The sequence below is a fragment of the Equus caballus genome, chromosome 10, assembly GCF_041296265.1.
Source record: "Equus caballus isolate H_3958 breed thoroughbred chromosome 10, TB-T2T, whole genome shotgun sequence".
NCBI lineage: Eukaryota > Metazoa > Chordata > Mammalia > Perissodactyla > Equidae > Equus > Equus caballus.
Window position 1 is genome coordinate 19132866 of NC_091693.1, and position 20751 is coordinate 19153616.

The window sequence follows — 20751 nt, forward strand, 5'->3', positions numbered from 1 at the left end:
AATCTGGCACCTCTTTCCTTTCCTTGGACGTATTTCCCGCCTTTTCTAGCCACCCTCCCCTCCCACTGGCTTTTGGCCAATCATCGGGGAACACAAATCTGACTAGCACCCAGTGACGTCAGACCAGCTCTTTCATTGGATTGGCTGTTCTGGCACGGAGCGTAGGCATATTTTGGCTCCCTAGATTTACTCGGGGCCTTCTTTATCTGCTCCTCAGAGACCCTCTCAGCACAGAGCAGAGGGTTTGTAGACGAAATTCTCCAAGATTTAAGACTTTATTGAGGGGACCAGCTGCATAGGTCACAGGCCAAACGGCCCAAGCACAGACCAAAGGCCCTGCTCGCAGTTTGCCCCTCGGGTTAAGCGACCCTCGTGCCTGCACGGCGCTGGCGCGCGCGCAGTGACGTCACGGGCTCCGCGGCGTCTGATTGGCTCGCTAAGGGACGCACCGTCGAGGCGGAAGGCTTCCCTCACCGTCGCTGCCAAGTTCCTTGTTGGGGCTCGAGGCCGCCCACTTGGGGCGCTAGTGCTCGGGCCCGGGGCTCGGGGTTGGAGGTCGGAGGCCGCGACAGCCCCCGGCGTGCTCCTCTTGCTGCAGCCGCCGCAGCGGCCGGGCCCAGCGCGGCCTCCACGGCAGCGCGAGGCCGTGGCGGTCGAGGACGAGGCGCGCGGGGTCGGGGCCGCCTGCCGCGCTGCCCAGCAGCAGGTAGTCGACGCCGGGCCGCAGGCGCAGGCAGCCGCAAGTCAGGTCGGCGCCGGGCACCCAGGCGTCCTGGTCGCCGCTGCGCACGGGCCGCGCCCGCTGCTTGTACACGGCCAGCACGCGCACCGCCAGCCGCCGCCACGCCGGGCCCGCCCCGTCGGACGCCAGCACCTGCGCGCGGAGAACTGCGGGGAGGGGAAATGTCAGGCCTGGGCGGGGGGTTGCGGGGTGGCCCCCAGGGTCCCTGGAGTCAGTCTTGGTGGGGAGGGGCCTGGGATCCGGGGGAGGGGGCGTCCGGGATCGTGTCGGGAAGGAGACCTTGAACCTTTGAGGGGAGAGGTCTGGGGATCTGGCCTTGTGTCGTGAGGGGTGGAGCCTGCTGGAGAAGACGTGGTCAAGGCAAGGAGGGCGAGGATTATGGAGCGTGAGGCGGGGTTCCAGAATTGTGATTGGGAAGGGTGGGGCTACTCCAGAGGAGAGGAGGCCAGACAGGGCGAAGTACCTAGGAGCCTGGGATATGCCAGGTGGGGGACTTTGGGGGTCACAGTAGGAGCAGCGGATGCAGGAATTAAAGGTGTGGGGAGCTAGGGGGACTCTACAGTGGGTGGGGCTGGAAACAAGCAGAAGAGGCAGGTCCCGGGTCTGTAATGCAACGGGGTCAGAAGGTATCAGGAGCGGAGCCCTTGGAAAGGGAGGTATTGCTGGGGGAGGGGCTCTGGGATAAATTTAGGGCCTAGAAGGAGGTCTGTCCCTGGAACCTGATGGTTGAGGTCATACTAGTGGTGATTCAGAGAAATGTACTTTCCTAGGGGGTGAGATGAGACGTGTTGGGGGCAGGACTCTGGCTAGCAAGCTGGGTCTGTGGGGCAGAAGATCTCGTGGGAGGTGGGGGGAGAAGGCTGCACCTTCCAAGTCTGAGGATGCTCATGGCCAGATGAGGATCCTCAGCGAGGCGAGGTCTGGGCTCCTCTACCATGGAGGGAAGTGAGGGGTTGGTGTAGACTCAAGGGCTGGGCTGAACTCCTAAGTGTCTAAGGGAGCTGAGTTTCCTGAGGTCCTAGGCCCTGGGGTCATGGGGCTGGTGTAGACTGATGAGTTAGAGAATTGTGGGGTCAGTCTCTGTGGGAGTGGGGCTAAGGCTCAGATATCTGGGACCCCAAAGGGAGGCTGGGAGGGTCTGAGGTAGCAGAACAGGGCAAGGACCCATTCTCTTCAACCAGCTCCCCTCTCATCCCCAGGAGGCCACCTCCTTCCCTCAGGGATGTTGGGCTGAAGGAGATGGTGAAACTCTGCCAGGCCAAGAACACGAGGGAAGAGAAGACATAGGAAGGTAGTGAATACTCCCCTCTCCACTGCCCCTTCCCCCAACTCGTTTTCTATCCCATTAGGTCCTGGATCAGGAAGGGCCCTTGAAGAGTCCAGCATCCCTTCCCATTTCAGATCAGAACACTGAGGGTCTGAGAAGGTGGCCTGGAGGCAGTCATCAAACACCTGTGCAGCGGCCGGCCCTCTTTCTCCCCAGCACTCACCGTAGTCCTGCTGGCAGTACCTCCGAAGGTTCATGTGTACCCTGGTGTCCGAGATATTGCAGTAGTTTTGACACTGAGGGTCTGGGGAGGGTCAGGCTGTCTGCAGTGGGCTCCCGAGGCCTGGACCACAGCATTCTGCCCCTGCCCGTCCCCGCATTCCCTCCTGATGGATGGCTGGGGTGCCCAAACCCTTTGGTCGCGGCTCCATGGGCCAGCGCTGTATCCCCACCTGGGGGCCCAATCAGCCCATCCCCGATCCCTCTTGCTGCCGGAGATCTCCACGCCAGCCTGTCTTACCAGAGCTATAAGCACCAGGGGTCGTAGAAAGGGTGGTAGTTGCCTCTGGGATTCCTATGAGAGAGCAAAGGAGAAAGTCAGCCGTAGTCTCCCCAGCCCTAGAGGAACCCAGGCATTCCAGATACCAGCTGTCTATTCCCTTAAGAGGGCAAGCATCCTCCTCCCTCAGAACCTGGGGTCCTGGTCCCCAGCCCCTCCTCCCTCAGACCCAGGAGTCCAGGCCCCAGCCCCTCCTCCCTCAGACCCCGGAGTCCAGCCCCAGCCCCTCCTCCCTCAGACCCAGGAGTCCAGGCCCCAGCCCCTCCTCCCTCAGACCCAGGAGTCCGGGCTCCCAGCCTCTTCCTCCCCAAGACTGAGGAGCCTGGAATTTGAGTCCCCACCTGCCCAAGGACCCAGAGTCCAGCCTCCAGCTTCTAGCTCCCATCTCCCAGGGACCCAGCTCTCCCCACCTTTGCCCACTGGAGATCTGGGCTGTCTCCATCCCGCCCCACTTAGGACTTGTGGCCCTGCCCCTCAGGACTCACGCTGGCAGGGCATCCTGGGGGAGCGGCTCTGCTGGTAGCCAGGACCACAGCGGTTGCACGTCAGGCCGGTGACCCCTAATTTGCAGGAGCACTGCCCGCTGGTCTGGTTGCAGGTGCCACCTGTTGCGCCAATAGGGTGGCACTGGCAGGCTACATGAGGAGAGGAGCTGGGGATCTGGGGTGTCTGAACCCCAGAGGCTCCCTCCCAATTCCCCAGCCCCTCCTCCCCCAGACCCAGGGGTCCAGGCCCCAGCCCCTCCTCCCTCAGCCCCAGGAGTCCCGTCCTGCCTCCTTTCCTCCTAGGCTGGGCTGTAGCCTCCACTCACCCCTGCAGGCCTTGCGGCTGGTGATGGGCTGGCTGGGATCCCTCCAGAACCCCGGCTGGCAGTAGTGGCAGTGCCGCCCCGCTGTGTGGTGGCGGCACCGCTCGCAAACACCCCCGCTCCGGCCCCCCGACAGCCTGAACAGCTCAGAGTTGAACCTGCACCGTCGGGCGTGCTGGTTGCAGGAGCAGGCTAGAAGCAAGATGGAGCAGGGGCATGTCAGTCCCGGGCTTTCTGTTCCCTGTCCCCAGCTTTCTTCCCACCGCCCTATGGAAAGGAAATACAGCGTGGGTACAACATAAAGAGACTGCCTGCAGGTCCCTGGGAAGCCTGGGTCCCAGAACCTCTTCATTGTGTTCTTTAAAATGGGTGCAGTGGACCGGAGCTGGGTAAACCCGAGGGGACCAATGGACCTCCTGAATATGTGTGTGAAACCACGGGCCTTAAAGACAAGTGACGGCTCCAGGCGTGGGCCGTGGAGTCAGACCCCTGTGTGCACGCATCCCACCGCCTCCCTTGGGCATGTGGCTTCTCCTTTCTGCAGCTCAGCTTCCCTTGTTGTCAAATGGCATTTAGAGTGTCTGCTTCATGAGGTTTAAATGAAATCACGTGGATATAAAGCCCCTAACCCAGGGCCTGACGCAGAGCATGTTCCTGCTGTTTAGAGCTCCCCTGTGCCAGGTGCCGAGTGGCGGGTTTCATCCTCCCAGCCGCTCTGTGAGGCCCGTTCTCTCATCATCCCCATCTTACAGAAACGAACACTGAGGCTCAGAGAGTTGAAGTCAACTGCCCAAGGTAACACAGCGAAGGAGTGGTCAGAGGCAGTGTTGGAACCCTTCTGGCTGCAGAGTCCGTGCTCTCAGCCCCCACGCTCCAGCGCCTCTCACCCGGCTCACATGAGGCCTCCTGAGCATGTACGTGTTCCTGGGGAGCAGTGATCAGGTTTTCTCAGGCAGTGGCTTTCAAAGCTTCCTCCTTATCGCAATTACCGGGGAAATGTTTCAAAAGATCAACGGATTCCAGCACCAGCCCAGGCCTTCTCTGGGGCCCAGGGCTCTGTGTTTCCGGCAAGCATCCCAGAGTAGGATGCTGATGCAGGGGTTCGTGGACCGCTCTTTGGAGAGATCTGAGGAGTTTTTGACTCCAAGAAGTTTGCGAGGCCTGTACTGGCAGGTCTGGAGGGCCCCGAGGTAGTGGGGACGTCAGGGAGCCGAGACAGTCGTGTGTTCTTGGTGAGTGACTCCCCCTCTCTCAGCCTGGGTTTCCTCCCCCCAGTGGGGCTCTCCGTCCCTCTCTCCAGGGTTTTTTGGGCCTTAGAGGGGGCATTGCTCTTCAGATTCACAGTGGGTGGAGTCTGTGACCTGAGTGACCACTTCACCTCACTTCCCTCTGGAAAACTCGGATCAGGGGACGGGTCCAGATGCCCATGCGTGTGAAGCCTGCGGCCCCGCCACGGGTGTTAGTCTCAGCCTGTCTGCACAGACCCTTCTCCACCACAGCGTTGTCTGTCTCTTACCCAGGTTCAGAGGGCAGCGCCCAGCGCAGCCCCGGGGGATGTGATCCTCAGAGCGACTGCCTCCCCGACTCCCAGTCCCTGTCCAGGCCCAGCAGGAACCCCGCCCCACCACCAGGCCACGTGAGTCTCCCCTCCCTCACTCCCCTTTGGGGGCATCAGATCTGGCTGGTGGGAATGGATCGAGGGAACAGATGCCCTGAGGTAGCGGGGACAGAGGGCCAGGGAGGACGGGGCCTCCTGGGAAGTTCCCAGTGGGGATGAGGACAGAGTGGGGAGCCGAGGACAGTGGGATGATCTGTGAGTCCACCTGATGTTGCAGGAGGAAAGAGATGGGGAGGGGCGCAGACAAAGGACGTGGGAGGTGGAGAGAGGGAGGCCCAGGGAAGTCGAGTGTGTGTGTGTGTGTGTGTGTGTCTGTGTGTGTGTGTCTCTTGGTGGAGAGCAGTGCCCTCCCAGGGCCTGGTGACACACTCAGACCCTCTGGAAGGGCTACAGGCTGTCTCTGAGGAGGGGCTGCTGGAGGGAGGGGGAAGGGCCTAGACTCTGGAAGCCTGGTGGAGGGGGAGAGTCGTTGAGCGGGCTTGGGGAGGGCTGGTCCATGGTCCAGCCAAGTGGGTGGCGCAGCTTGCAGGAAGGAGTCCAGTCCCAGAGCTGCCCCCTGCTGGCAGTGAGGCTTTGGGCAAGTGCCGCATCCCCTTAGGACTCCCCTTCCTCATGTGGGGAGTGGGAACGCTGGCAGAGGCTCCAGAAGCTCTTCCTTCGTGCCAGGTACCTTGTTTATTCTAAGGACTTTCTGTATATTCACTCAATTGTCACTACAGCCTGTAAAGGAAATGCTGTTACTGTTCCCACTTTACTGATGAGGAAATAGAGGCACAGAGAGGTTAAGCCACTTGCCCGAGGTCACACAGCCAGTAAGCAAGTTGCTGGGACTGGAGCCCAGGCAGTTTGTCTGTCATGGGAGGCTGTCGTGGCCATGCTCCTGTCTGTTGCCCTAGACCACCTAGTGTGACAGCACCTCATGAGAACTTGGCAGGGACAAACCAAGACCCCAGAACTTGGCTTCCTGAGTCCCGATTCTGGCCCTGCCACTTATTGGCTGTGTGTCGTTGTGCAAGGGACTTCCCAACCCTAGCCTCAGTCTCTTCATCTGTGAAATGGGCCTGATGACAATACCTGCCTGGCGCATAGTAGGTGACCGATAAATATGTATTTAATGAATAAATACATCCCGCATGTGGTTGATTTGATGAGTCAGGAACGGTCCAGCCGCCCTTTTCCCCTAAAACCTCTCCTTAAATATCACCTGAGCACCCGCAATGAGCCAGGCCCTGGGCTGGGTGCTCACATAGCATCATCATGGTGGAGAGACTGGCCCCCTAGTGAGCAGTGGGCAGCTGGAGGTCTGGAGGTGGAGGGGGGAGGTGACGAGGGGAGCCAGGCTGGAGCACAGTCGGGGGTGGGGGGAGGGAGGAGGAGGGAAGGGCAGGGGAGCAGCTGCTGGGGAGTCACGGGGCTGGGTGGTTGGTGGGGGAGGGTGGCAGAGCGGGCCCAGGACTCACGCAGGCAAGGGTGGGGGTGCCAGGGCGTGGCGGGCCGCCAGGGCCAGTCGCGGTGGGATGGGCGGCAGCTCTCGCAACCCGGCCCGGTGGTGTGGTGGCGGCAGCGGCAGCGGGGGGGCCTGGCGCGGGCGGCACAGCGGGCTGCGTGGCCATGGCACTGGCAGCGGCCTCTCACTCCAGCTGCCGCCAGCCCTGCCCGGCCCCCGAACTCCATGCGGAGGTGACTGGCCACTACACTGGACTTAGGGCCCGGTGGGGCACGGAAGGTCACCTTCTCAGGGCCCCCCAAGGCCCCAGGCCAGGCGGGTCTGCGCCACAGCGATCTCCAGGGACCTCCCGTGGCCCAGGAGGCAGAGAGGACCAGAGCTGGGGGTCCTGGGGTGCAGAAGCGCAAGCTGATAGATGTCAGGAGGAAGGGGCCACCCAGGGCCAGGGTCAGGCTGCCATTACAGGTGGCCCGGGGGCCAGGGTCTGCCCCCGGGGAGAGGGCACAGGCCTGGGGACAGGAGGCCGCCATGCCAGCCAGCTGGGTCACTGGCGGGAGGCAGAAGCGGGGCTGGCCCCCCGGATGGTAGCATGGGTCCGCGGTGGCCTGGCTCAGGAAGAGCAAGAGGGCAAAGGTCACAGGCATGGTCCCAGCGGAGGCAGTACCTGCAGAGGAGAGGAGTGGCCGGGCTGAGGGCCTCCAGCCGCCCTCATGGTCAGCCTCCACCCTCCAGGCCAGGCTCCCTGAGGAACCCCAGCATTCCACCTCCAGCCCTGCCCAAGCCCCCTCCCCGGCTGCTTCTAAGCGAGGAAAATAGTTCCATCTGGGGAGAATTACTGTTTACATAACCCACAGGGGAAAGAACGCAAGCAAAATCGAGAATTTTGCCTGAACTAATCCTCAGCTTAACACCCCAGAGCTATCTGTCAGTGTCGGGGGGCGGGAGGGGGCAGATGGGGAAACCGAGAGAGAGGGCACCAGGCGGGGGCAGGGCTGGGCAGGGGAGGGGGATGTCGAGACAGAGACTCGGAGACAAAGAAATAGAGAGAGGGATGGAGGCACAGACAGCAAAGACAGAGGGAGAGGAGACACTGGCCTCTGGGAGAGGCCAGGCGCAGAGAAGGAGAGAGGACAGGAAACCCAGACGGAGAGCGCCCGGCACCCAGAGTCCACAGGGAATCGGGGGACTGGGTGCCAGGGAGCCTGGGGGGCCGGGACAGACAGACAGGCAGGCAGGCGGGTGGGCTCAGAGACACCTGCGAGCAGGAGGAGAGCAGACAGCCCAGCAGGCCTGGGCCTGGCCAGGCAGGAGGGCGGGAGGGGAGGGAAGCAGAGGGGAAGCCCCGTGCCGGCGGGGATCAGAAGCGGGAGGCCAGGCCCCAGCCCGCGGGGATCAGAGCGAGGCCCTTTCCCACGTGGGGCCCTAACTGTGTTCTCCACACCCAGGGCACGGAGGGGGATTATCGCCAAACAACCAGCCTCCCTGCCACCCACCCCAGCCTCCCCCGCCCTTAACCCTTTCCCACCCAAGTGCAAAGCCCCGAGAACCGTGCTGAGGAGCAGGACGGATGCCTGGGGGCTGGAACCTGGAGGGCTCTGGTGCTGGGAAGTGGGGGCAGAAGCCCCGTGGGGTGGGGACAGCAGATGCCCGGGTTCCCCTTAGGGCTCTGGGTGGAGGACCGTGTGCCTGGATCTCTGAGGATTCTAATAATCTCAGCTCCCCGCCTGTTGGCCACGGCCTCAGGGTCTGGGATCAGAGCCCCCACATTTGCCACCCGCCCTGAGGTCCCCAGAGCAGATTGGGGAACAGATGTTGGGGGTGGCTGGTGCTGAAGGAGGAGAGAAGCCGGCAGGGCAGGGCCAGATGCCAGGGCGTCTGTGGGGTCAGAAGTCCAGACGCCTGGGATGGCAGGAGCTAGGAAGGACTTGGTGCTGAAGTGCCCCCCGCTTTCTCCTTCCAGGGCTGGCAGCATCTAAGGAGGAACTCGCTCAGATCTGGGGGCCTTGGAGCCTTTCTGGGCCCCACTGCCCTCGCCCCACTGCCCACGCCCCACTGCCCAGGCCCCTGGCTCTGAATCTGGACCTGGGCTTGCGGCCCGGCTGGGAGTCTGTAAGGCTCCTGGGGGTGCGGGTGGGCTCACATCCTCCCCTAGCCTGATACCACTGCCCCTGTGTCCCCACCGCGATGGCCCTGTGCAGACCGCCTACTCCTGTCCCAGGTGCCGGGCATCACCCTCCGCCCCTCCCGAGGAGCCTGGCGCCATTTTGTGCTCTTGCGGGCGGGCATTTGCCCCGGCCCTGGGCCCCAGCCTTGTTAAGGACCTCGTCCCCATCTGCCACCTCTCCTTTTGCCTAGGTGGTTCAGGAGGTCTCGCTTTCTGGCCCTAACCACCTTGGGCAACCAGGCTGTGAGTCCCCCAGTGTTCCTGGGGGATCCCAAAGTCAGCCTCAGCCTGCTGGGGAACCCACATGTACGGCCCCCAGCTCCTACCCTTCTGGGAACCGCAGCCCACCCCCAGCCCCCTTTAAGGAGCAGAGTCTAGCTGTACTCACACCAGACCCATAGTCAGGCCCCCGTGCCTGCTTGGTGTGGGGGTCCATCTGGGACCCAGACTCCTTTTCCCTGGCTTTTTTGCATGCACCCCGCCCTTCACCCCTGACATTGGCCAAACCTGGGCCCAGAAGAGAGCGTCCTCTGCAGTTAGTTCCTTGCGTGCTCGTCCCTTCCGCAGGAGCTTGGCGCCCGTGTGGGCTCTCGGGAGTGAGCGACGAGTGGCTGTTCTCAGGCCCCAGGCTAGTGGGGGTTCTGGGCGGGAGCTCAGAGCAGAGCCCGCAGAATCCAACACCACCACCGCTCCCCCCGCCCCCCCCAATCCCCTCGCCAACGGCAGCCACGCTCTCCCCGCAGGGACCCCTGCCAGCCATGCCACCCAGGACTCTGTGGGACCTGAGAGCCACCACCCCTGGGGAACCCACAGCCGGACAGCCCCGAGCAGGCTGGCCCAGGAGGCTCAAGGCAGGTAGGACGAGACAGCAGCCAGATGGGCTTCCGGGGTGTGGGGTCCCACTCCACTCACCCCCCTGCCCCACCCATTCCCGAAGGGCGGGCGCAGCTCAGCCCCACCACGTGGTGGCTGCGGTTGGGAAGTGGCTGACCTGCCCGGTGGGCGGCAGTCAGGGCCGCTCACGCTGAGGTGGGTCGTTGGCCTCTGGCTGCATGACCCCAAGCCGGCCCCTCCTCCCCTCCGGAACCCTCTGTCAGCTGTGCTTTAACCGAGCGAGCGTTAAGGTCAGTCGCTTTTAAGCCCTAAAGATCGGGGCTTTTGGAAGGATCAGACTAGCCACCGGGAAACCCAAAGACTTGGGCTATTTTCTAAGATGGGGGGGAAGGAGCTGGAGAAGATGAGAGTGCCTCAGACCTCAGTGGTTCTAGCGGCTGGAGGCTGGAGGGAGAAAGCGGGGACCCGAGGGGGACAGAGGTCTAAGCCAGCCTTCCCCACAGCCAATTTCCTGCAAGGCCTCAATGCCTCAGTCATGAAATTTTCATGCAAGTGTTGCTGTCAGCTCTGTTACATACCTGAATGGTTTCCACTAGAAAAATAACGTTTCCGGTCACTTCCTGCCGAGAAAAGCAAGGGCCTCGGGAGGATGGGGCAAGACATTTGCTGCTGTGGCCTTGAGTGGGCCCCCCCTACTGTGATTGTGGCACAGCATGGGCCCGATCCTGCCGGGGACCTGGGGACCCACTGCCTGGAGCCTGCCTGGGGGCAGGAGGGCTCAGCCAGGGCAATCGTGATTCTGGTCCCGACGGCCCTTAGGCGCCTCTGTGGGGAGGCCAGCCCCACGGGAGCCAGGACAAAGACGTGGGATTTGAAAGTCAGCTGTGAGAAGTTAACTGCAAGGGAAAGGGATTGGGGGCGGAGACACCCCCAAATCAGAAGGGGGCATATCGGATCTGGGGCTGGCGGAGAGTGACAGGGTGATGTGGTGCTGTGTTTACGGCACGAACTCAGCAAGTACCCGCCGAGCTCCGGCTGTGTGTCAGACACTCCGCTGGATACGCCGCATGAGCGCACACAGAAAGCCCGGCCTGGTCAGGCTCATGCTCTTAGAGAGCGCCACAAAAAGGGACTGAGTGGTTACGGGCTTTGGAGCCAAAGCAAGAAGGGAAGTGGATGTGGGGGACGGGGTCAAGAGGGGACATTGGGGCTGTGACTTGAAAGAGGTGAGGGCAGGCCACGCAGGCACTGGGGCAGGAGCCACCCAGGCGAAGATGTCAAAGGCTAGTTTGGCCACCCCAGAAAGTTCAGGAAGAGGTTTAGGTCTCACTTTATTTGCCTTCCCACCCGGCAACAAGAAGTTTCTGAAGCTAATGTTACTTTTGTTCTTAGCCTGAGCCCCCAGAGGCCATTAGACCCCTGCAGGTGGATAGAGGGGGGAGGGGCAGAGGGAGGAGCAGCCAGAGCAGAGCGGAACCAGTCCACCAAGTTGGGAAGGAGACTTTGTGTGTGGGGGGGGGGGTTCCTCAAGTACTGGGCATCTTCACCCTCGCAGCACCCCAGGGAGGGACCTCCCAGGGCACAGCTCTGAGGGCACTCCTCAGGGTGGGACCCATGGCCCTGGGCTTCCAGAGATCTTCTGTCTCTCCCCTGGTGACCCAGAAATAACAGAGGCCCCACGAGATGGGGCAGGTCAAACTGCACCTGTAACTGGATGGAGAGTGTGTTTCTGGGTGCTCTCCCTCAGGAAAAATCCAGGATGGTTCATTGAGGTTCCTCAACCACACTGCCTGGGTTCAAATCCGGGCGCCACCTCTTTCCTAGCTGTGTGACCTAAAGCAAGTTTCTTAACCCCTCTGTGCCTTAGTTGCCTGCTCTGTTAAATGGGCGTACAAATGTACCTTCCTCATGGGAGATCACGAGGGCTAAGCGAGCAAAGACAGGCCTGCAGTCTCGCATCTGAAACTTTTTGGAGCAGTCGTGGTTCAGAACCGGTGCATTGGCACAGTCGTCGGAGTCTAGACCCGATATTATGTAACTCCCCCAGCAGGGTCTGGGCAGCATCCCGTAATCAAGCGTTGTTTCTGCAGCAAAACACACGGGCATTCCCGCTCAGATGAGTCAAGTCTACAAATAGCCACACATCGGTTCAGGCCAGACTTGTCCCCACATGAGTTCAGTTCAGGTTAGGGTTTGCCACCAATCTCTACCAGGATAGTAAGCGCAGGGACCGGTGCCTAGCATGCGGTGGGAACCAAACCCCAGAAGCGTCAGCCTCCAAGCGTTATCTTCCGTTGCTTTTTAGTTGTTCAGGCTGATGAAAAGCCAGGAGAGGGCGCTCTTGAGACTTAAAGACAGCTGGTGGCTGCAGGACCCGATTCCCAGAGCCCCGGGGAAACTGAAAACATGGGGCCCCTTGTTCAAGTTTATTGAGGATTTCTAGACACCAAGAGCAGAGCGTTAAACCCCGCACAGGGCCCTTCTGAGGGAGGTGGCCCTGGGTGGTGGGTACTTTGTCCTGAGCCGATTTCTCCTCCTCGGTAAGTGAGGCTCCAGTCCCCATAGTCCCCAACAGGTCGCCTGCTCCGGCTTTGGGACCTGCCCAGGGCTCTGGCTGGGCCAGCAAGCTGGCTGGAGGCTGAAGCCTGCATCCTCCTCCGTGTAGGACCCCAGGCGGGACCTGAGCTGGGCAAGTGGCAGGATAAGGATTGTGACACAGTTGTCAAGCAGCCCACCGAGAACAGGGGCTCAGGGCCAGATCTGATTCGCTTTTGGAAGCTGACACAGTGAGTGAGGCGTTCCTTGTGCACCTGCGGGGAGGGAGTGTGATGTCGTGCTCAGGCCTCGTGTGGTCGGAGCCAGCCGACCTCGCTGGGACCCATGTGGAACATGAGACCTGTCCGGAGGGCCCACGAGTGTGCAAATGCCCCAAAGGGGTAGGATTAATAGTAGTAGGAGGAGAGCTGAGGCAAGGCCCGCAGAACCCCAACATTTCAGGGGGCCGGCGAAGGAAGCGATGGGGAGCCTGGAGTGCGTGAGACAGGTCAGATGAGGAAGAGTGGGGGCCACGAAATTCAGTGCCTCTGCAGGGACCTGGGCACTCTTGAGCTGGAGCCACTGGAATGATCACAGGGAAACCCCAGGGGGTTGGTCGGGGGAACAAGGAGGGGAGAGGAAAAAGCAGGTCGGGATGTACTGGAGACCGGGAGGAAAAGACCGTTTGTGGGAGCCCAGGTCAGAGCTGGAGGAGGGACTGACTCAAAACAAAGCCGCCCCTGAAGAGGACATTATCCGTCCCATGACAGAACAGGGAAACCGAGGCTCCTGGAGCCCAGTCAGAGCCCAGCAGAGTCAGGGCAGAGCTGGGGTGGTCTGGGTGTGGTTCAAAGTGTGGGCCCCCCGCACGGCACACCCACTGTGGTCAAACAGACGGGCAGCAGCGAGTGCGGGCCACGTTGTGGAGAAATCCGAGTCCTCCGACGCTGCCGGTGGGAAGGAGAATGAGGCCGCTGTTTTGGAAAACAGTGGGCAGCTCCCGAAACTGTGAAACAGAGTGATGGCGTGACCCAGCAGTTTCACTCCCACGCAAGTGCCCGAGGGAGGGGGAAACTTAGGGCCACGCGGAAATCGGCACACGCGTGTTCGTAGCAGCATCCTGCGTAATAGTCAAAAAGAGGACACAACCCATTGCTAAAGCTAGGCATATCCATGTCGTGGAACACTGGTTGGCCGTGAAGAGAAGTCAGCGAAGTTCTGATCCTTGCTACCGCGCGGAGGAGCCTTGAGAATAGGATACTAAGGGAAAGAGGCGGCCACAAAGAGCCACACGCGGTATGATTTCATTTGTATGAAACAGAGCAGGTAAGTCCACGAGGCAGGAAGTAGATCCTTGGAGAGAGGAGCAGGGAGGAGGCGAAGCTGGGCAGGGGGATGGCTGAGGGGGGCAGGCTTGCTTTCTGGGGTGATAAAAACTCTCTAAAACTGTGATGGTTGCCCAGCTCTGAATATACTTAAAGCCATTGAATCGTACACTTTAAGTGGGTGAGTTGTATGGTATTTGGATATTATCTCGATAAAGCGGTTACCAAAAAAAAACCACCAAAAACCTCATCACAGACCTAAATGTAAAAGCTGAAACTATACAGCTTGATGTGGCAGCGCAGAGAGAGTCCCAAAGTCGCGGGCTGGAAGCCGGGTGACGTCACCGCCGCCGCATTTGATTGGCCGAGGCGGTCGCGGGCCCGCCCAGATTGGGGCGGGGCGTGTCTGACAGCCAGGGCAGCTGGGGTCCGCCACGCCCACTGGCGGTGACCCGGGGTCCTTCCCGCTTCAAGTGGCGTGTGGGGCGGGCACTGTGGTTAACCTCATCGTTCGGAGGGGGAGACTGAGGCCCAGGGAGTTCAGGACTGTGTTGAGCGTTGCGCAGCCAGCAGCGGGCAGAGCCTGCACTAGCCTCAGAGTCTGTGCTCTTAGCAACCACCCTGCGGCGCCTTGATAGACTGTGAACCCCCCGGGGGCGAGGACTCGCGTAGCAAATACTCTGGAAGTGTTTGTTTTACAACGCTTACAGAGCCCTTCCTGTGTGCGAGGCACTGCCCTAAAAATGGCACCTCGCTTAATCCTTGCGCACACCTGGGGGGTAGTTCTGTTGGATTGGGGCCACATGAAACAGCTGTTTGTGTAGGTAAAATACAGGCGGATGTTGGCACTTTCAAGTGGGTCAGCATGTTCGTCCCTGTTTAACAGGTGAGGAAGCTGGGATTCAGAGAAGTGAAGTGACTTGGCTAAAGTTACACAGCGCTCATAAGGGGTGGAGCTGGAATTCAGACCCAGGCAGAAAGGGCCGAGGGTCTATGCTCTCAGACCTCCGCTGTGGAGGCCAGTGGTCCCACTTTGATGAGCTGAGTGAGTAAATGAATGAATGATTTGGGGGCGGGGTAAGTGAATGAGACTCATGTCCCCCCAGCCATCCCTCCTGACTTAGGTCCTCTCTCCTCCCCACAGCCGTCATGAGATTCTGGGCCACTTGCCCTTCCTTCTCCACCATCTACTTCCTCGTCGTCATCTTCATGGTGTCCACCATCTTCCACTGCCACCAGCGCCTGGCTCTGGTGCCCACCCTCTGGGCCTCCCCGGGCCACGTGGTCCTGGTCCCCGGACACCTGCCGCAGAGGGGCGTGTTCACCATCAACTCCAAGGGCCGCTTGGGGAACCAGATGGGCGAGTACGCCACCCTGTACGCGCTGGCCAAGATGAACGGTCGGCCGGCCTACATCCCGGCCCAGATGCACAACGCCCTGGCCCCCATCTTCAGGATCACCCTCCCCGTCCTGCATGGCGACACGGCCAGCAGGATCCCATGGCAGGACTACCACCTGAACGACTGGATGGAGGAGCGGTACCGCCACATTCCTGGGGACTACGTGCGCCTCACTGGCTACCCCTGCTCCTGGACCTTCTACCACCACCTCCACGAGGAGATCCTCCAGGAGTTCACGCTGCACGACCACGTGCGGGAGGAGGCCCAGAAATTTCTCCAAGCCCTGCAGGCCAAGTGGGCCCAGCAGGTCACCTTTGTGGGGGTCCACGTGCGCCGGGGCGACTACGTGCGCGTCATGCCGCAGGTGTGGAAGGGTGTGCTGGCCGACAGGGGCTACCTGCGGCAGGCCCTGGACTGGTTCCGGGCCCGCCACCGCAGCCCGGTCTTCGTGGTCACCAGCGACGACATGTCCTGGTGCCAGCAGAACATCAACAGCTCCCGCGGGGACGTGGTGTTCGCAGGCAACGGCCGTCAGGGCTCTCCTGCCAAGGACTTTGCGCTGCTCGTGCAGTGCAACCACACCGTCATCACCGTGGGCACCTTCGGGGTCTGGGCCGCCTACCTCACGGGCGGGGACACCGTCTACCTGGCCAACTTCACCCTGCCCGGCTCCCCCTTCCGCATGATCTTCAGGCCACAAGCGACCTACCTGCCAGAGTGGGTGGGCATTGCCGCCAACCTGGGGCAGGCCGGAGGGAACAGCCCTTAGCCCTGCGCGGGCTCCTCCCTCGCCCTCGGCCCCACAGGCAGTGTGGGGGGTGCAGCGCACGGGCTCAGGATCCGACACCCCAGTTTGAATCCAGGCTGCTCTGCTTCCTGGCTGGGTGACTTCAGACAAGTGACAACCTCTTTGTGCCTTAGTGTGCCACCTGAAAGATGAGCAATAACACGGAACTTACCTCGGCCGCTCCTCGTGGGAACTCAGAGTTCATTTAGTGCCTTGGGAACACGCAGTAAGCGTTGGCCCTGAACTTTGGGACTGCTTTAGGATGGAAAGGCATTTTTGCCCTCTCCTTTGCAGCTCGGGGAGCACGGAGTCCAAATATTTCGCTCTTCCCTCCTGGGAGAGTTTGGCGATGAAGCCATCCCTGCCTTCAGGTAAAGGGGAATGAGGTGTTTTGGGCAGCTAAGAATTCAGGCTTTGGGTTTAAGGGGGCGTTGTCATGAAAGGATGTGAGGGAAACGAGGATTTGAAAGGATGAATCCCAGGGAGGTATGCCTGGTGGGGAGGCCGACCCCTGATTTGGGGGCGGGGGTGGGAGGGCCTCACCCTGACGGCAGGACGCAGCGCCACGCCTTGGCCTGTAGCAGCAAAGACGCCCAGAGGCCACATGTCATAGAAGCAGCCGGCTGACCCCAAGGGGCCCCAGAGACCAGCCAACGCCCTGTCAGCTGTCACCTGTATGGACAGATGACCTCACACTTCGGCACTGCCTGTGCCCTCAGGCCCTAAAGCCGCTCTGAGAAAGCCCAGTGTGGACAAAGCTTGGATGAACTGATTACAATCCTGGTTTTCTTGTTCAGTGTATTTTAAAGTATGAAGAGACCACTATTTTTATTGGTATAATACTCCCCTTTGGGTATTAAAAGGAAATCTGAACATAGAATCATTTATGTTCATTTAAAATTTGCACCGAACTGAGGGGCACTGGGTTAGAAAACATTTCAATCACATGTCTTTCCTGTTTTAAACCCTTTCCAAGTGTCTTATTTATTTGAATCCTCGTTTCTCGGCATACTTCTGAGGTTGAGCACCTTTCCTTTCATGTGTTAATAATATTGTATCTCCCCAGGGCCATTTTGGGCCCCAATTTGCTTGCTAAAGTCCTTGCTGGATGACTCCATGGTGCAGGGTTGAGGGGAGGGGACTGTTAAAGCAGGAGGAGGCTCTGGGAGGACGGGGAGGGAGGTCCTGTATTAGCTGTCTGTCGCTACATAACACAGTACCCTAAAACTTAGTAGCTTAAAATGACAACAAGGGCCCGGCCCTGTGGCGCAGCGGTTAAGTGCGCACGTTCCACTTCGGCGGCCTGGGGTTCACCTGTTTGGATCCCGGGTGTGGACATGGCACCCCTTGGCAAGCCACGTTGTGGTAGCATCCCACATATAAAGTAGAGGAAGATGGGCACGGATGTTAGCTCAGGGCCAGTCTTCCTCAGCAAAAAGAGGAGGATTGGTGGCAGATGGTAGGACTAATCTTCCTCAAAAAAGGGACAACGATAATTTATTATCTCTTACAGTTTCTCTGAGTCAGGACTTCTGGAGGGGCTTAGCTGGGTGGTTCTGTTTGGGACGTCCAGTGAGGTTGCTGTCAGCTGTCAGCTCGGGCCACAGTCATCCAAGGGCTCGCCTGGGGCTGGGGGATCCACTTCTATGGCTGGCAGGTCGGTGCTGGCTCTTGGCCCCTGGTCAGGTTCCCTGGATGTGGGTGTCTGGGGGGCTACTGGAGTGTCCTCACAACGTGGCGGCTGGATTCCTCCAGAGAGAGAAAGCCAAGAGACCAAGGTGGAAACGGCAACACCCTTTACCGTCTAGCCTCAGCTAGTCCCACACATCACTTCTGTAATGTCCAGCCAACCACACAGAACTGCCCTCATTCAGTGCGGAGGGGTCTGCACAAGGGTATGAAGACCAGGAGGGCAGGATCGTTGTGCGCCATCTTGGAGGCTGGTGCCTGAGTTGGCTAGAGCCGATGGGGTGGCTCAAACCACAGGCACTGCTCCTCTCACGCTTCTGGAGGCCAGAAGGCAGACCCAGGGGTCGGCAGGGTGGGTTCCTTCCGATGGCTGAGGGGAGGCTCCGCTCCAGGCCTCCCTCCCTGGCTCGAAGATGACCGTCTTCTCCCTGCGTGCTTACGTCTTCCCTCCGTGCGCGTCTGTGTCCGAATTTCCTCTTCTTATAAGGACACCAGTCATGATGGGTTACGGCCCGCCGAATGACTGCATTTGGATTTCATTCCATCTATAAAGATCCTGTCTCCGAATGCAGTCACATTCTCAGGTGATGGGGGTTAGGACTGCAACAGATGAACTTTTGTGGGGACACAATTCAGCCCATAAGCTGACGACCACAGGCGCCCAGGCCTCCCTGTCCAGGCCAGTTGGCTTTCCTCCTCTTCCCTCTTGTCCTCCATCCGCTCGGGGCCAGCCCTCCTCCTCAGGATGATTTCCGTCAGCCACGATCTTTCCCCAAATTATCATTTTTGGAGAGCCTCGAGCCAGAAGTAGAGGGAACCTCGGGCCCGTGTCCTGGCCCTGCGTCAAGGGCAGCAGCGTCAGAGTAGAGAGGTGGATGGACACCATGCCCCCCATTTCAGCAGAACACCCGTACGCCAGGTCCCTTCCGCCGCCTCTCCGGATCTCTTCTCCAGCTTTCTCCGCCCTGTTCTGGGCCCCGGGAGGCTGTCTGATGGTGTCTGCTATGGCCCGAGTGTACGGGTCCCCCCCCAGGTCTCTCCGTTGATGCCCTCATCCCCAGGGTGATGGTGTTAGGAGGTGCGGCCTGCGGGAGGTAATTAGGTCGGGAGAGCGGAGCCCTCATGAATGGGGTTGGTGCCCTTAGAAGAACGAGACACGAGAGAGATGGTTTCTCTCTCCGCTGTCCGTCCACAGACCAGGCAGGGGACTCTTCCCAGGAACCAAATCAGCAGGCACCTTGATCCTGGACTTCCCAGCCTGCAGAAGCGGGAGGAATAAACTCCTGTGGTTTGAGCCACCCAGTCTGTGGGATCTTGGTTATACCAGCATGAAGTGACTAAGACAGTATCTGGGGGCTCCCTCGCCCGATGGCATTCTGTTGGCTTGGGTCAGTGGTTTCACAGTCCAGAGATCAGAGGAGGAAGGAGAGTGAAGCTGAGGTACTTATTGTCCCAGATCCACCCCTGCTGACCTGGGGACATGACAGCTCCCCCTTGTTGCTAGTCCCTGGGAGCTGTACCATCTCTCACTGGTTTCCCTGCTCCCCACCCACCCCTTTGTAAATCACCCGATTAAACACCTCTCACGTTGCCCCCCGGTGAGTGATCCACCCCCTGCCGGGACCCTAAGTGATGGCACCGGGATTTGGGTATTATACAAAAGAAATCCCACATCGACACTTCCCTCTGACATTGAGGTCACCCGCTGAATTTCTTGCCCGCTTTGTGGGATGATGACCTGTTCTTAGTCAAAGTCAAGTTGATTCACAAAAAATAATGAAGAGATGTGGTATTGCTCGCAGACTTGGGTGACCCGACAAAACTTGTGCGGCCATCACAGCTCCCGTTCGTTCCCTCGGCTGGGGAGCTGAGCGCTGGCTTCCTGCTCGTCTTGTCCTGCACATCCTGGAGACGATGTAGGTGCCGGGGGAGATCTGGAAGACGCATCCTCACAGCCACCCTCCACATCAGCTCCCCGCTCTGCACCCCGAGGGGTCCTGCTGGGAGACCCAACCGGGCCCAGGCTGGCTGCCGGGAGCCGAGTGCAGTGGTGTGAGCTCGTGTATTTAGTTCTGTTTAATCGGCATACCAGGAGCACCCACCTCTGTTCCTGGTGCAAGAGGAAGTTAACAGCTTCTATTTTCTAAGCGCCGAAGTGGAAGCTGGCCCGCGGCCACGAGGCAATGGCACAAAGTCATTCAACAAATGTTTACTAACTTCCTTACCAGGGTTGCAAGTCCAAAGCAGAAGGTGGTGAGCCCTTCAAAGACCTCCCCCTGCTCCTCGACAGAGGGGACAAAAAGGAAGCCCAGAAGGACAGGAACGACTTATGTCCCCAAAGACAGAGGTCTCATAGCCCACTGCTCCAGACAGTATTGAGCACATAGTACATGTTTGCAGTGGGGTCAAATTGTGTCTCCCAGAAGATATGTTGAAATCCCCACTATGCCAGAATGCACCATTATTTGGAAATAGGGTCTTTACAGACATCATTAGTTAAGATGAGGTCATACTGGAGTAGGGGGCGTCTTATGCCAACATGACAGTGACACACAGACACCAGGGGAGGACACCATATAGTAACATAGGCAAAGATTGGCTTTGAGCCTCCAGAACTGTAAGAGAATAATTTTCTATTGCTTTAAGACACCCAGTTTGTGGTATGTTGTTACAACAGCCCTAGGAAGCGATATATTTATTTATTTTTATTATTATTATTTTTAATAATTATTTTCTTTCTTTGTTTTTTTGCTGAAGAAGATTGGCCCTGAGCTAACATCTGTTGCCGATCTTCCTCTTTTATTTTCCCTCCAAAGCCCCAGTACATTGTTTTATATCCTAGTTGTAGGTCATTCTAGTTCTTCTATGTGGGATGCTGCCACAGCATGACTGACGAGTGGTGTGCAGGTCGGCACCCAGGATCTGAACCAGCAAACCCGCGGCCACAGAAGCACAGCACATGAACTTAACCACTATGCCACCTGCCCAGCCTGTGTATATTTATTTATTAAATGGCTCGAACATGCACTGGGCCGGTGCTGAGCTCCTGGCTTGGCACACCAGCAGATCAGAGACAACAGGCTTGCGGCTGCCGTGGCCCAGGGCTCATGTTCTAGGTCAGAACCCAGAGCATAGAACTCAGAGGCCATTAAAAGGAAAAGACTGGGCCGAGCCAAGCAGAACGTGACGTGGTATTTACTCGACATACACTTTTGAGCGTGTGTTAGCAGAAACGGTTCCGTGTGCGAAAGGAGCAGCGAGTGTTGCTTTTAAAAACACAGACCGTGCTCATGTTCATAACAGCGTTATTCTCAGAAGGCAAACGGTGGAAGCCACCTAGGTGTCAATCGATGGAAGAATGGACAAACACAATTCGTTTAGCCAAACAATGGGAAATCATTCAGCCTTAAAAAAGAAAGAAGTTCTCACTCAAGCTACCACATGGTTGAACCAGGAAGACAGTGTGCTCAGTGAAATAAGCCAGGCACAGAAAAACAAGGACTATGACTCTCCTCCCATGAGGTCGTCAGAGTAGTCAAAATCAAAGGGACAGAAAGTAGAGTGGCAGATGCTAGG

At 59.1% G+C, this 20751-nt stretch overlaps 2 protein-coding genes across 11 annotated transcripts; one reads left to right on the plus strand and one right to left on the minus strand.

Moving 5' to 3' along the window:
• Positions 1-256: 256 nt before the first annotated feature.
• Positions 257-9310, minus strand: NTN5 (netrin 5). Its single transcript, XM_023650051.2, has 7 exons — positions 9113-9310; positions 6455-7105; positions 3380-3568; positions 3054-3203; positions 2530-2583; positions 2233-2313; positions 257-888 (listed from the first exon to the last, which is right to left on the minus strand). The coding sequence occupies exons 2-7, from the start codon at positions 7083-7085 to the stop codon at positions 524-526; spliced, it is 1470 nt and encodes a 489-aa protein (XP_023505819.1). The 5' UTR covers positions 7086-7105; positions 9113-9310; the 3' UTR covers positions 257-523.
• LOC100054216 (galactoside 2-alpha-L-fucosyltransferase SEC1) lies at positions 432-16366 on the plus strand. Of its 10 annotated transcripts, XM_070224657.1 has the most exons (8): positions 432-706; positions 1942-2033; positions 2144-2260; positions 4129-4608; positions 4897-5012; positions 9349-9460; positions 14186-14344; positions 14444-16366. In XM_070224657.1, the coding sequence occupies exons 6-8, from the start codon at positions 9364-9366 to the stop codon at positions 15466-15468; spliced, it is 1281 nt and encodes a 426-aa protein (XP_070080758.1). In that variant the 5' UTR covers positions 432-706; positions 1942-2033; positions 2144-2260; positions 4129-4608; positions 4897-5012; positions 9349-9363; the 3' UTR covers positions 15469-16366. The 10 variants fall into 10 exon arrangements, with proteins under 10 accessions (XP_070080758.1, XP_070080759.1, XP_023505816.1 ...); XM_070224658.1 differs by lacking the exon at positions 4129-4608; XM_023650048.2 differs by lacking the exons at positions 2144-2260; positions 4129-4608 and adding an exon at positions 12105-12225 and having other exon boundaries at positions 437-706.
• Positions 16367-20751: the final 4385 nt, after the last annotated feature.

Coding starts and splice junctions, on each gene's coding strand:
- LOC100054216 (XM_070224656.1), top strand. CDS start 4,797: ATGCCCATGCGTGTGAAGCCTGCGGCCCCGCCACGGGTGTTAGTCTCA. Junction 5,013..9,348: donor CCGCCCCACCACCAGGCCAC/GTGAGTCTCCCC, acceptor CTCTCCCCGCAG/GGACCCCTGCCAGCCATGCC. Junction 9,461..14,443: donor GCCCAGGAGGCTCAAGGCAG/GTAGGACGAGAC, acceptor TCCTCCCCACAG/CCGTCATGAGATTCTGGGCC.
- NTN5 (XM_023650051.2), bottom strand. CDS start 7,085: ATGCCTGTGACCTTTGCCCTCTTGCTCTTCCTGAGCCAGGCCACCGCG. Junction 2,584..3,053: donor CCCCAGGATGCCCTGCCAGC/GTGAGTCCTGAG, acceptor GCTCTCTCATAG/GAATCCCAGAGGCAACTACC. Junction 889..2,232: donor GTACTGCCAGCAGGACTACG/GTGAGTGCTGGG, acceptor CCCTCCCCGCAG/TTCTCCGCGCGCAGGTGCTG.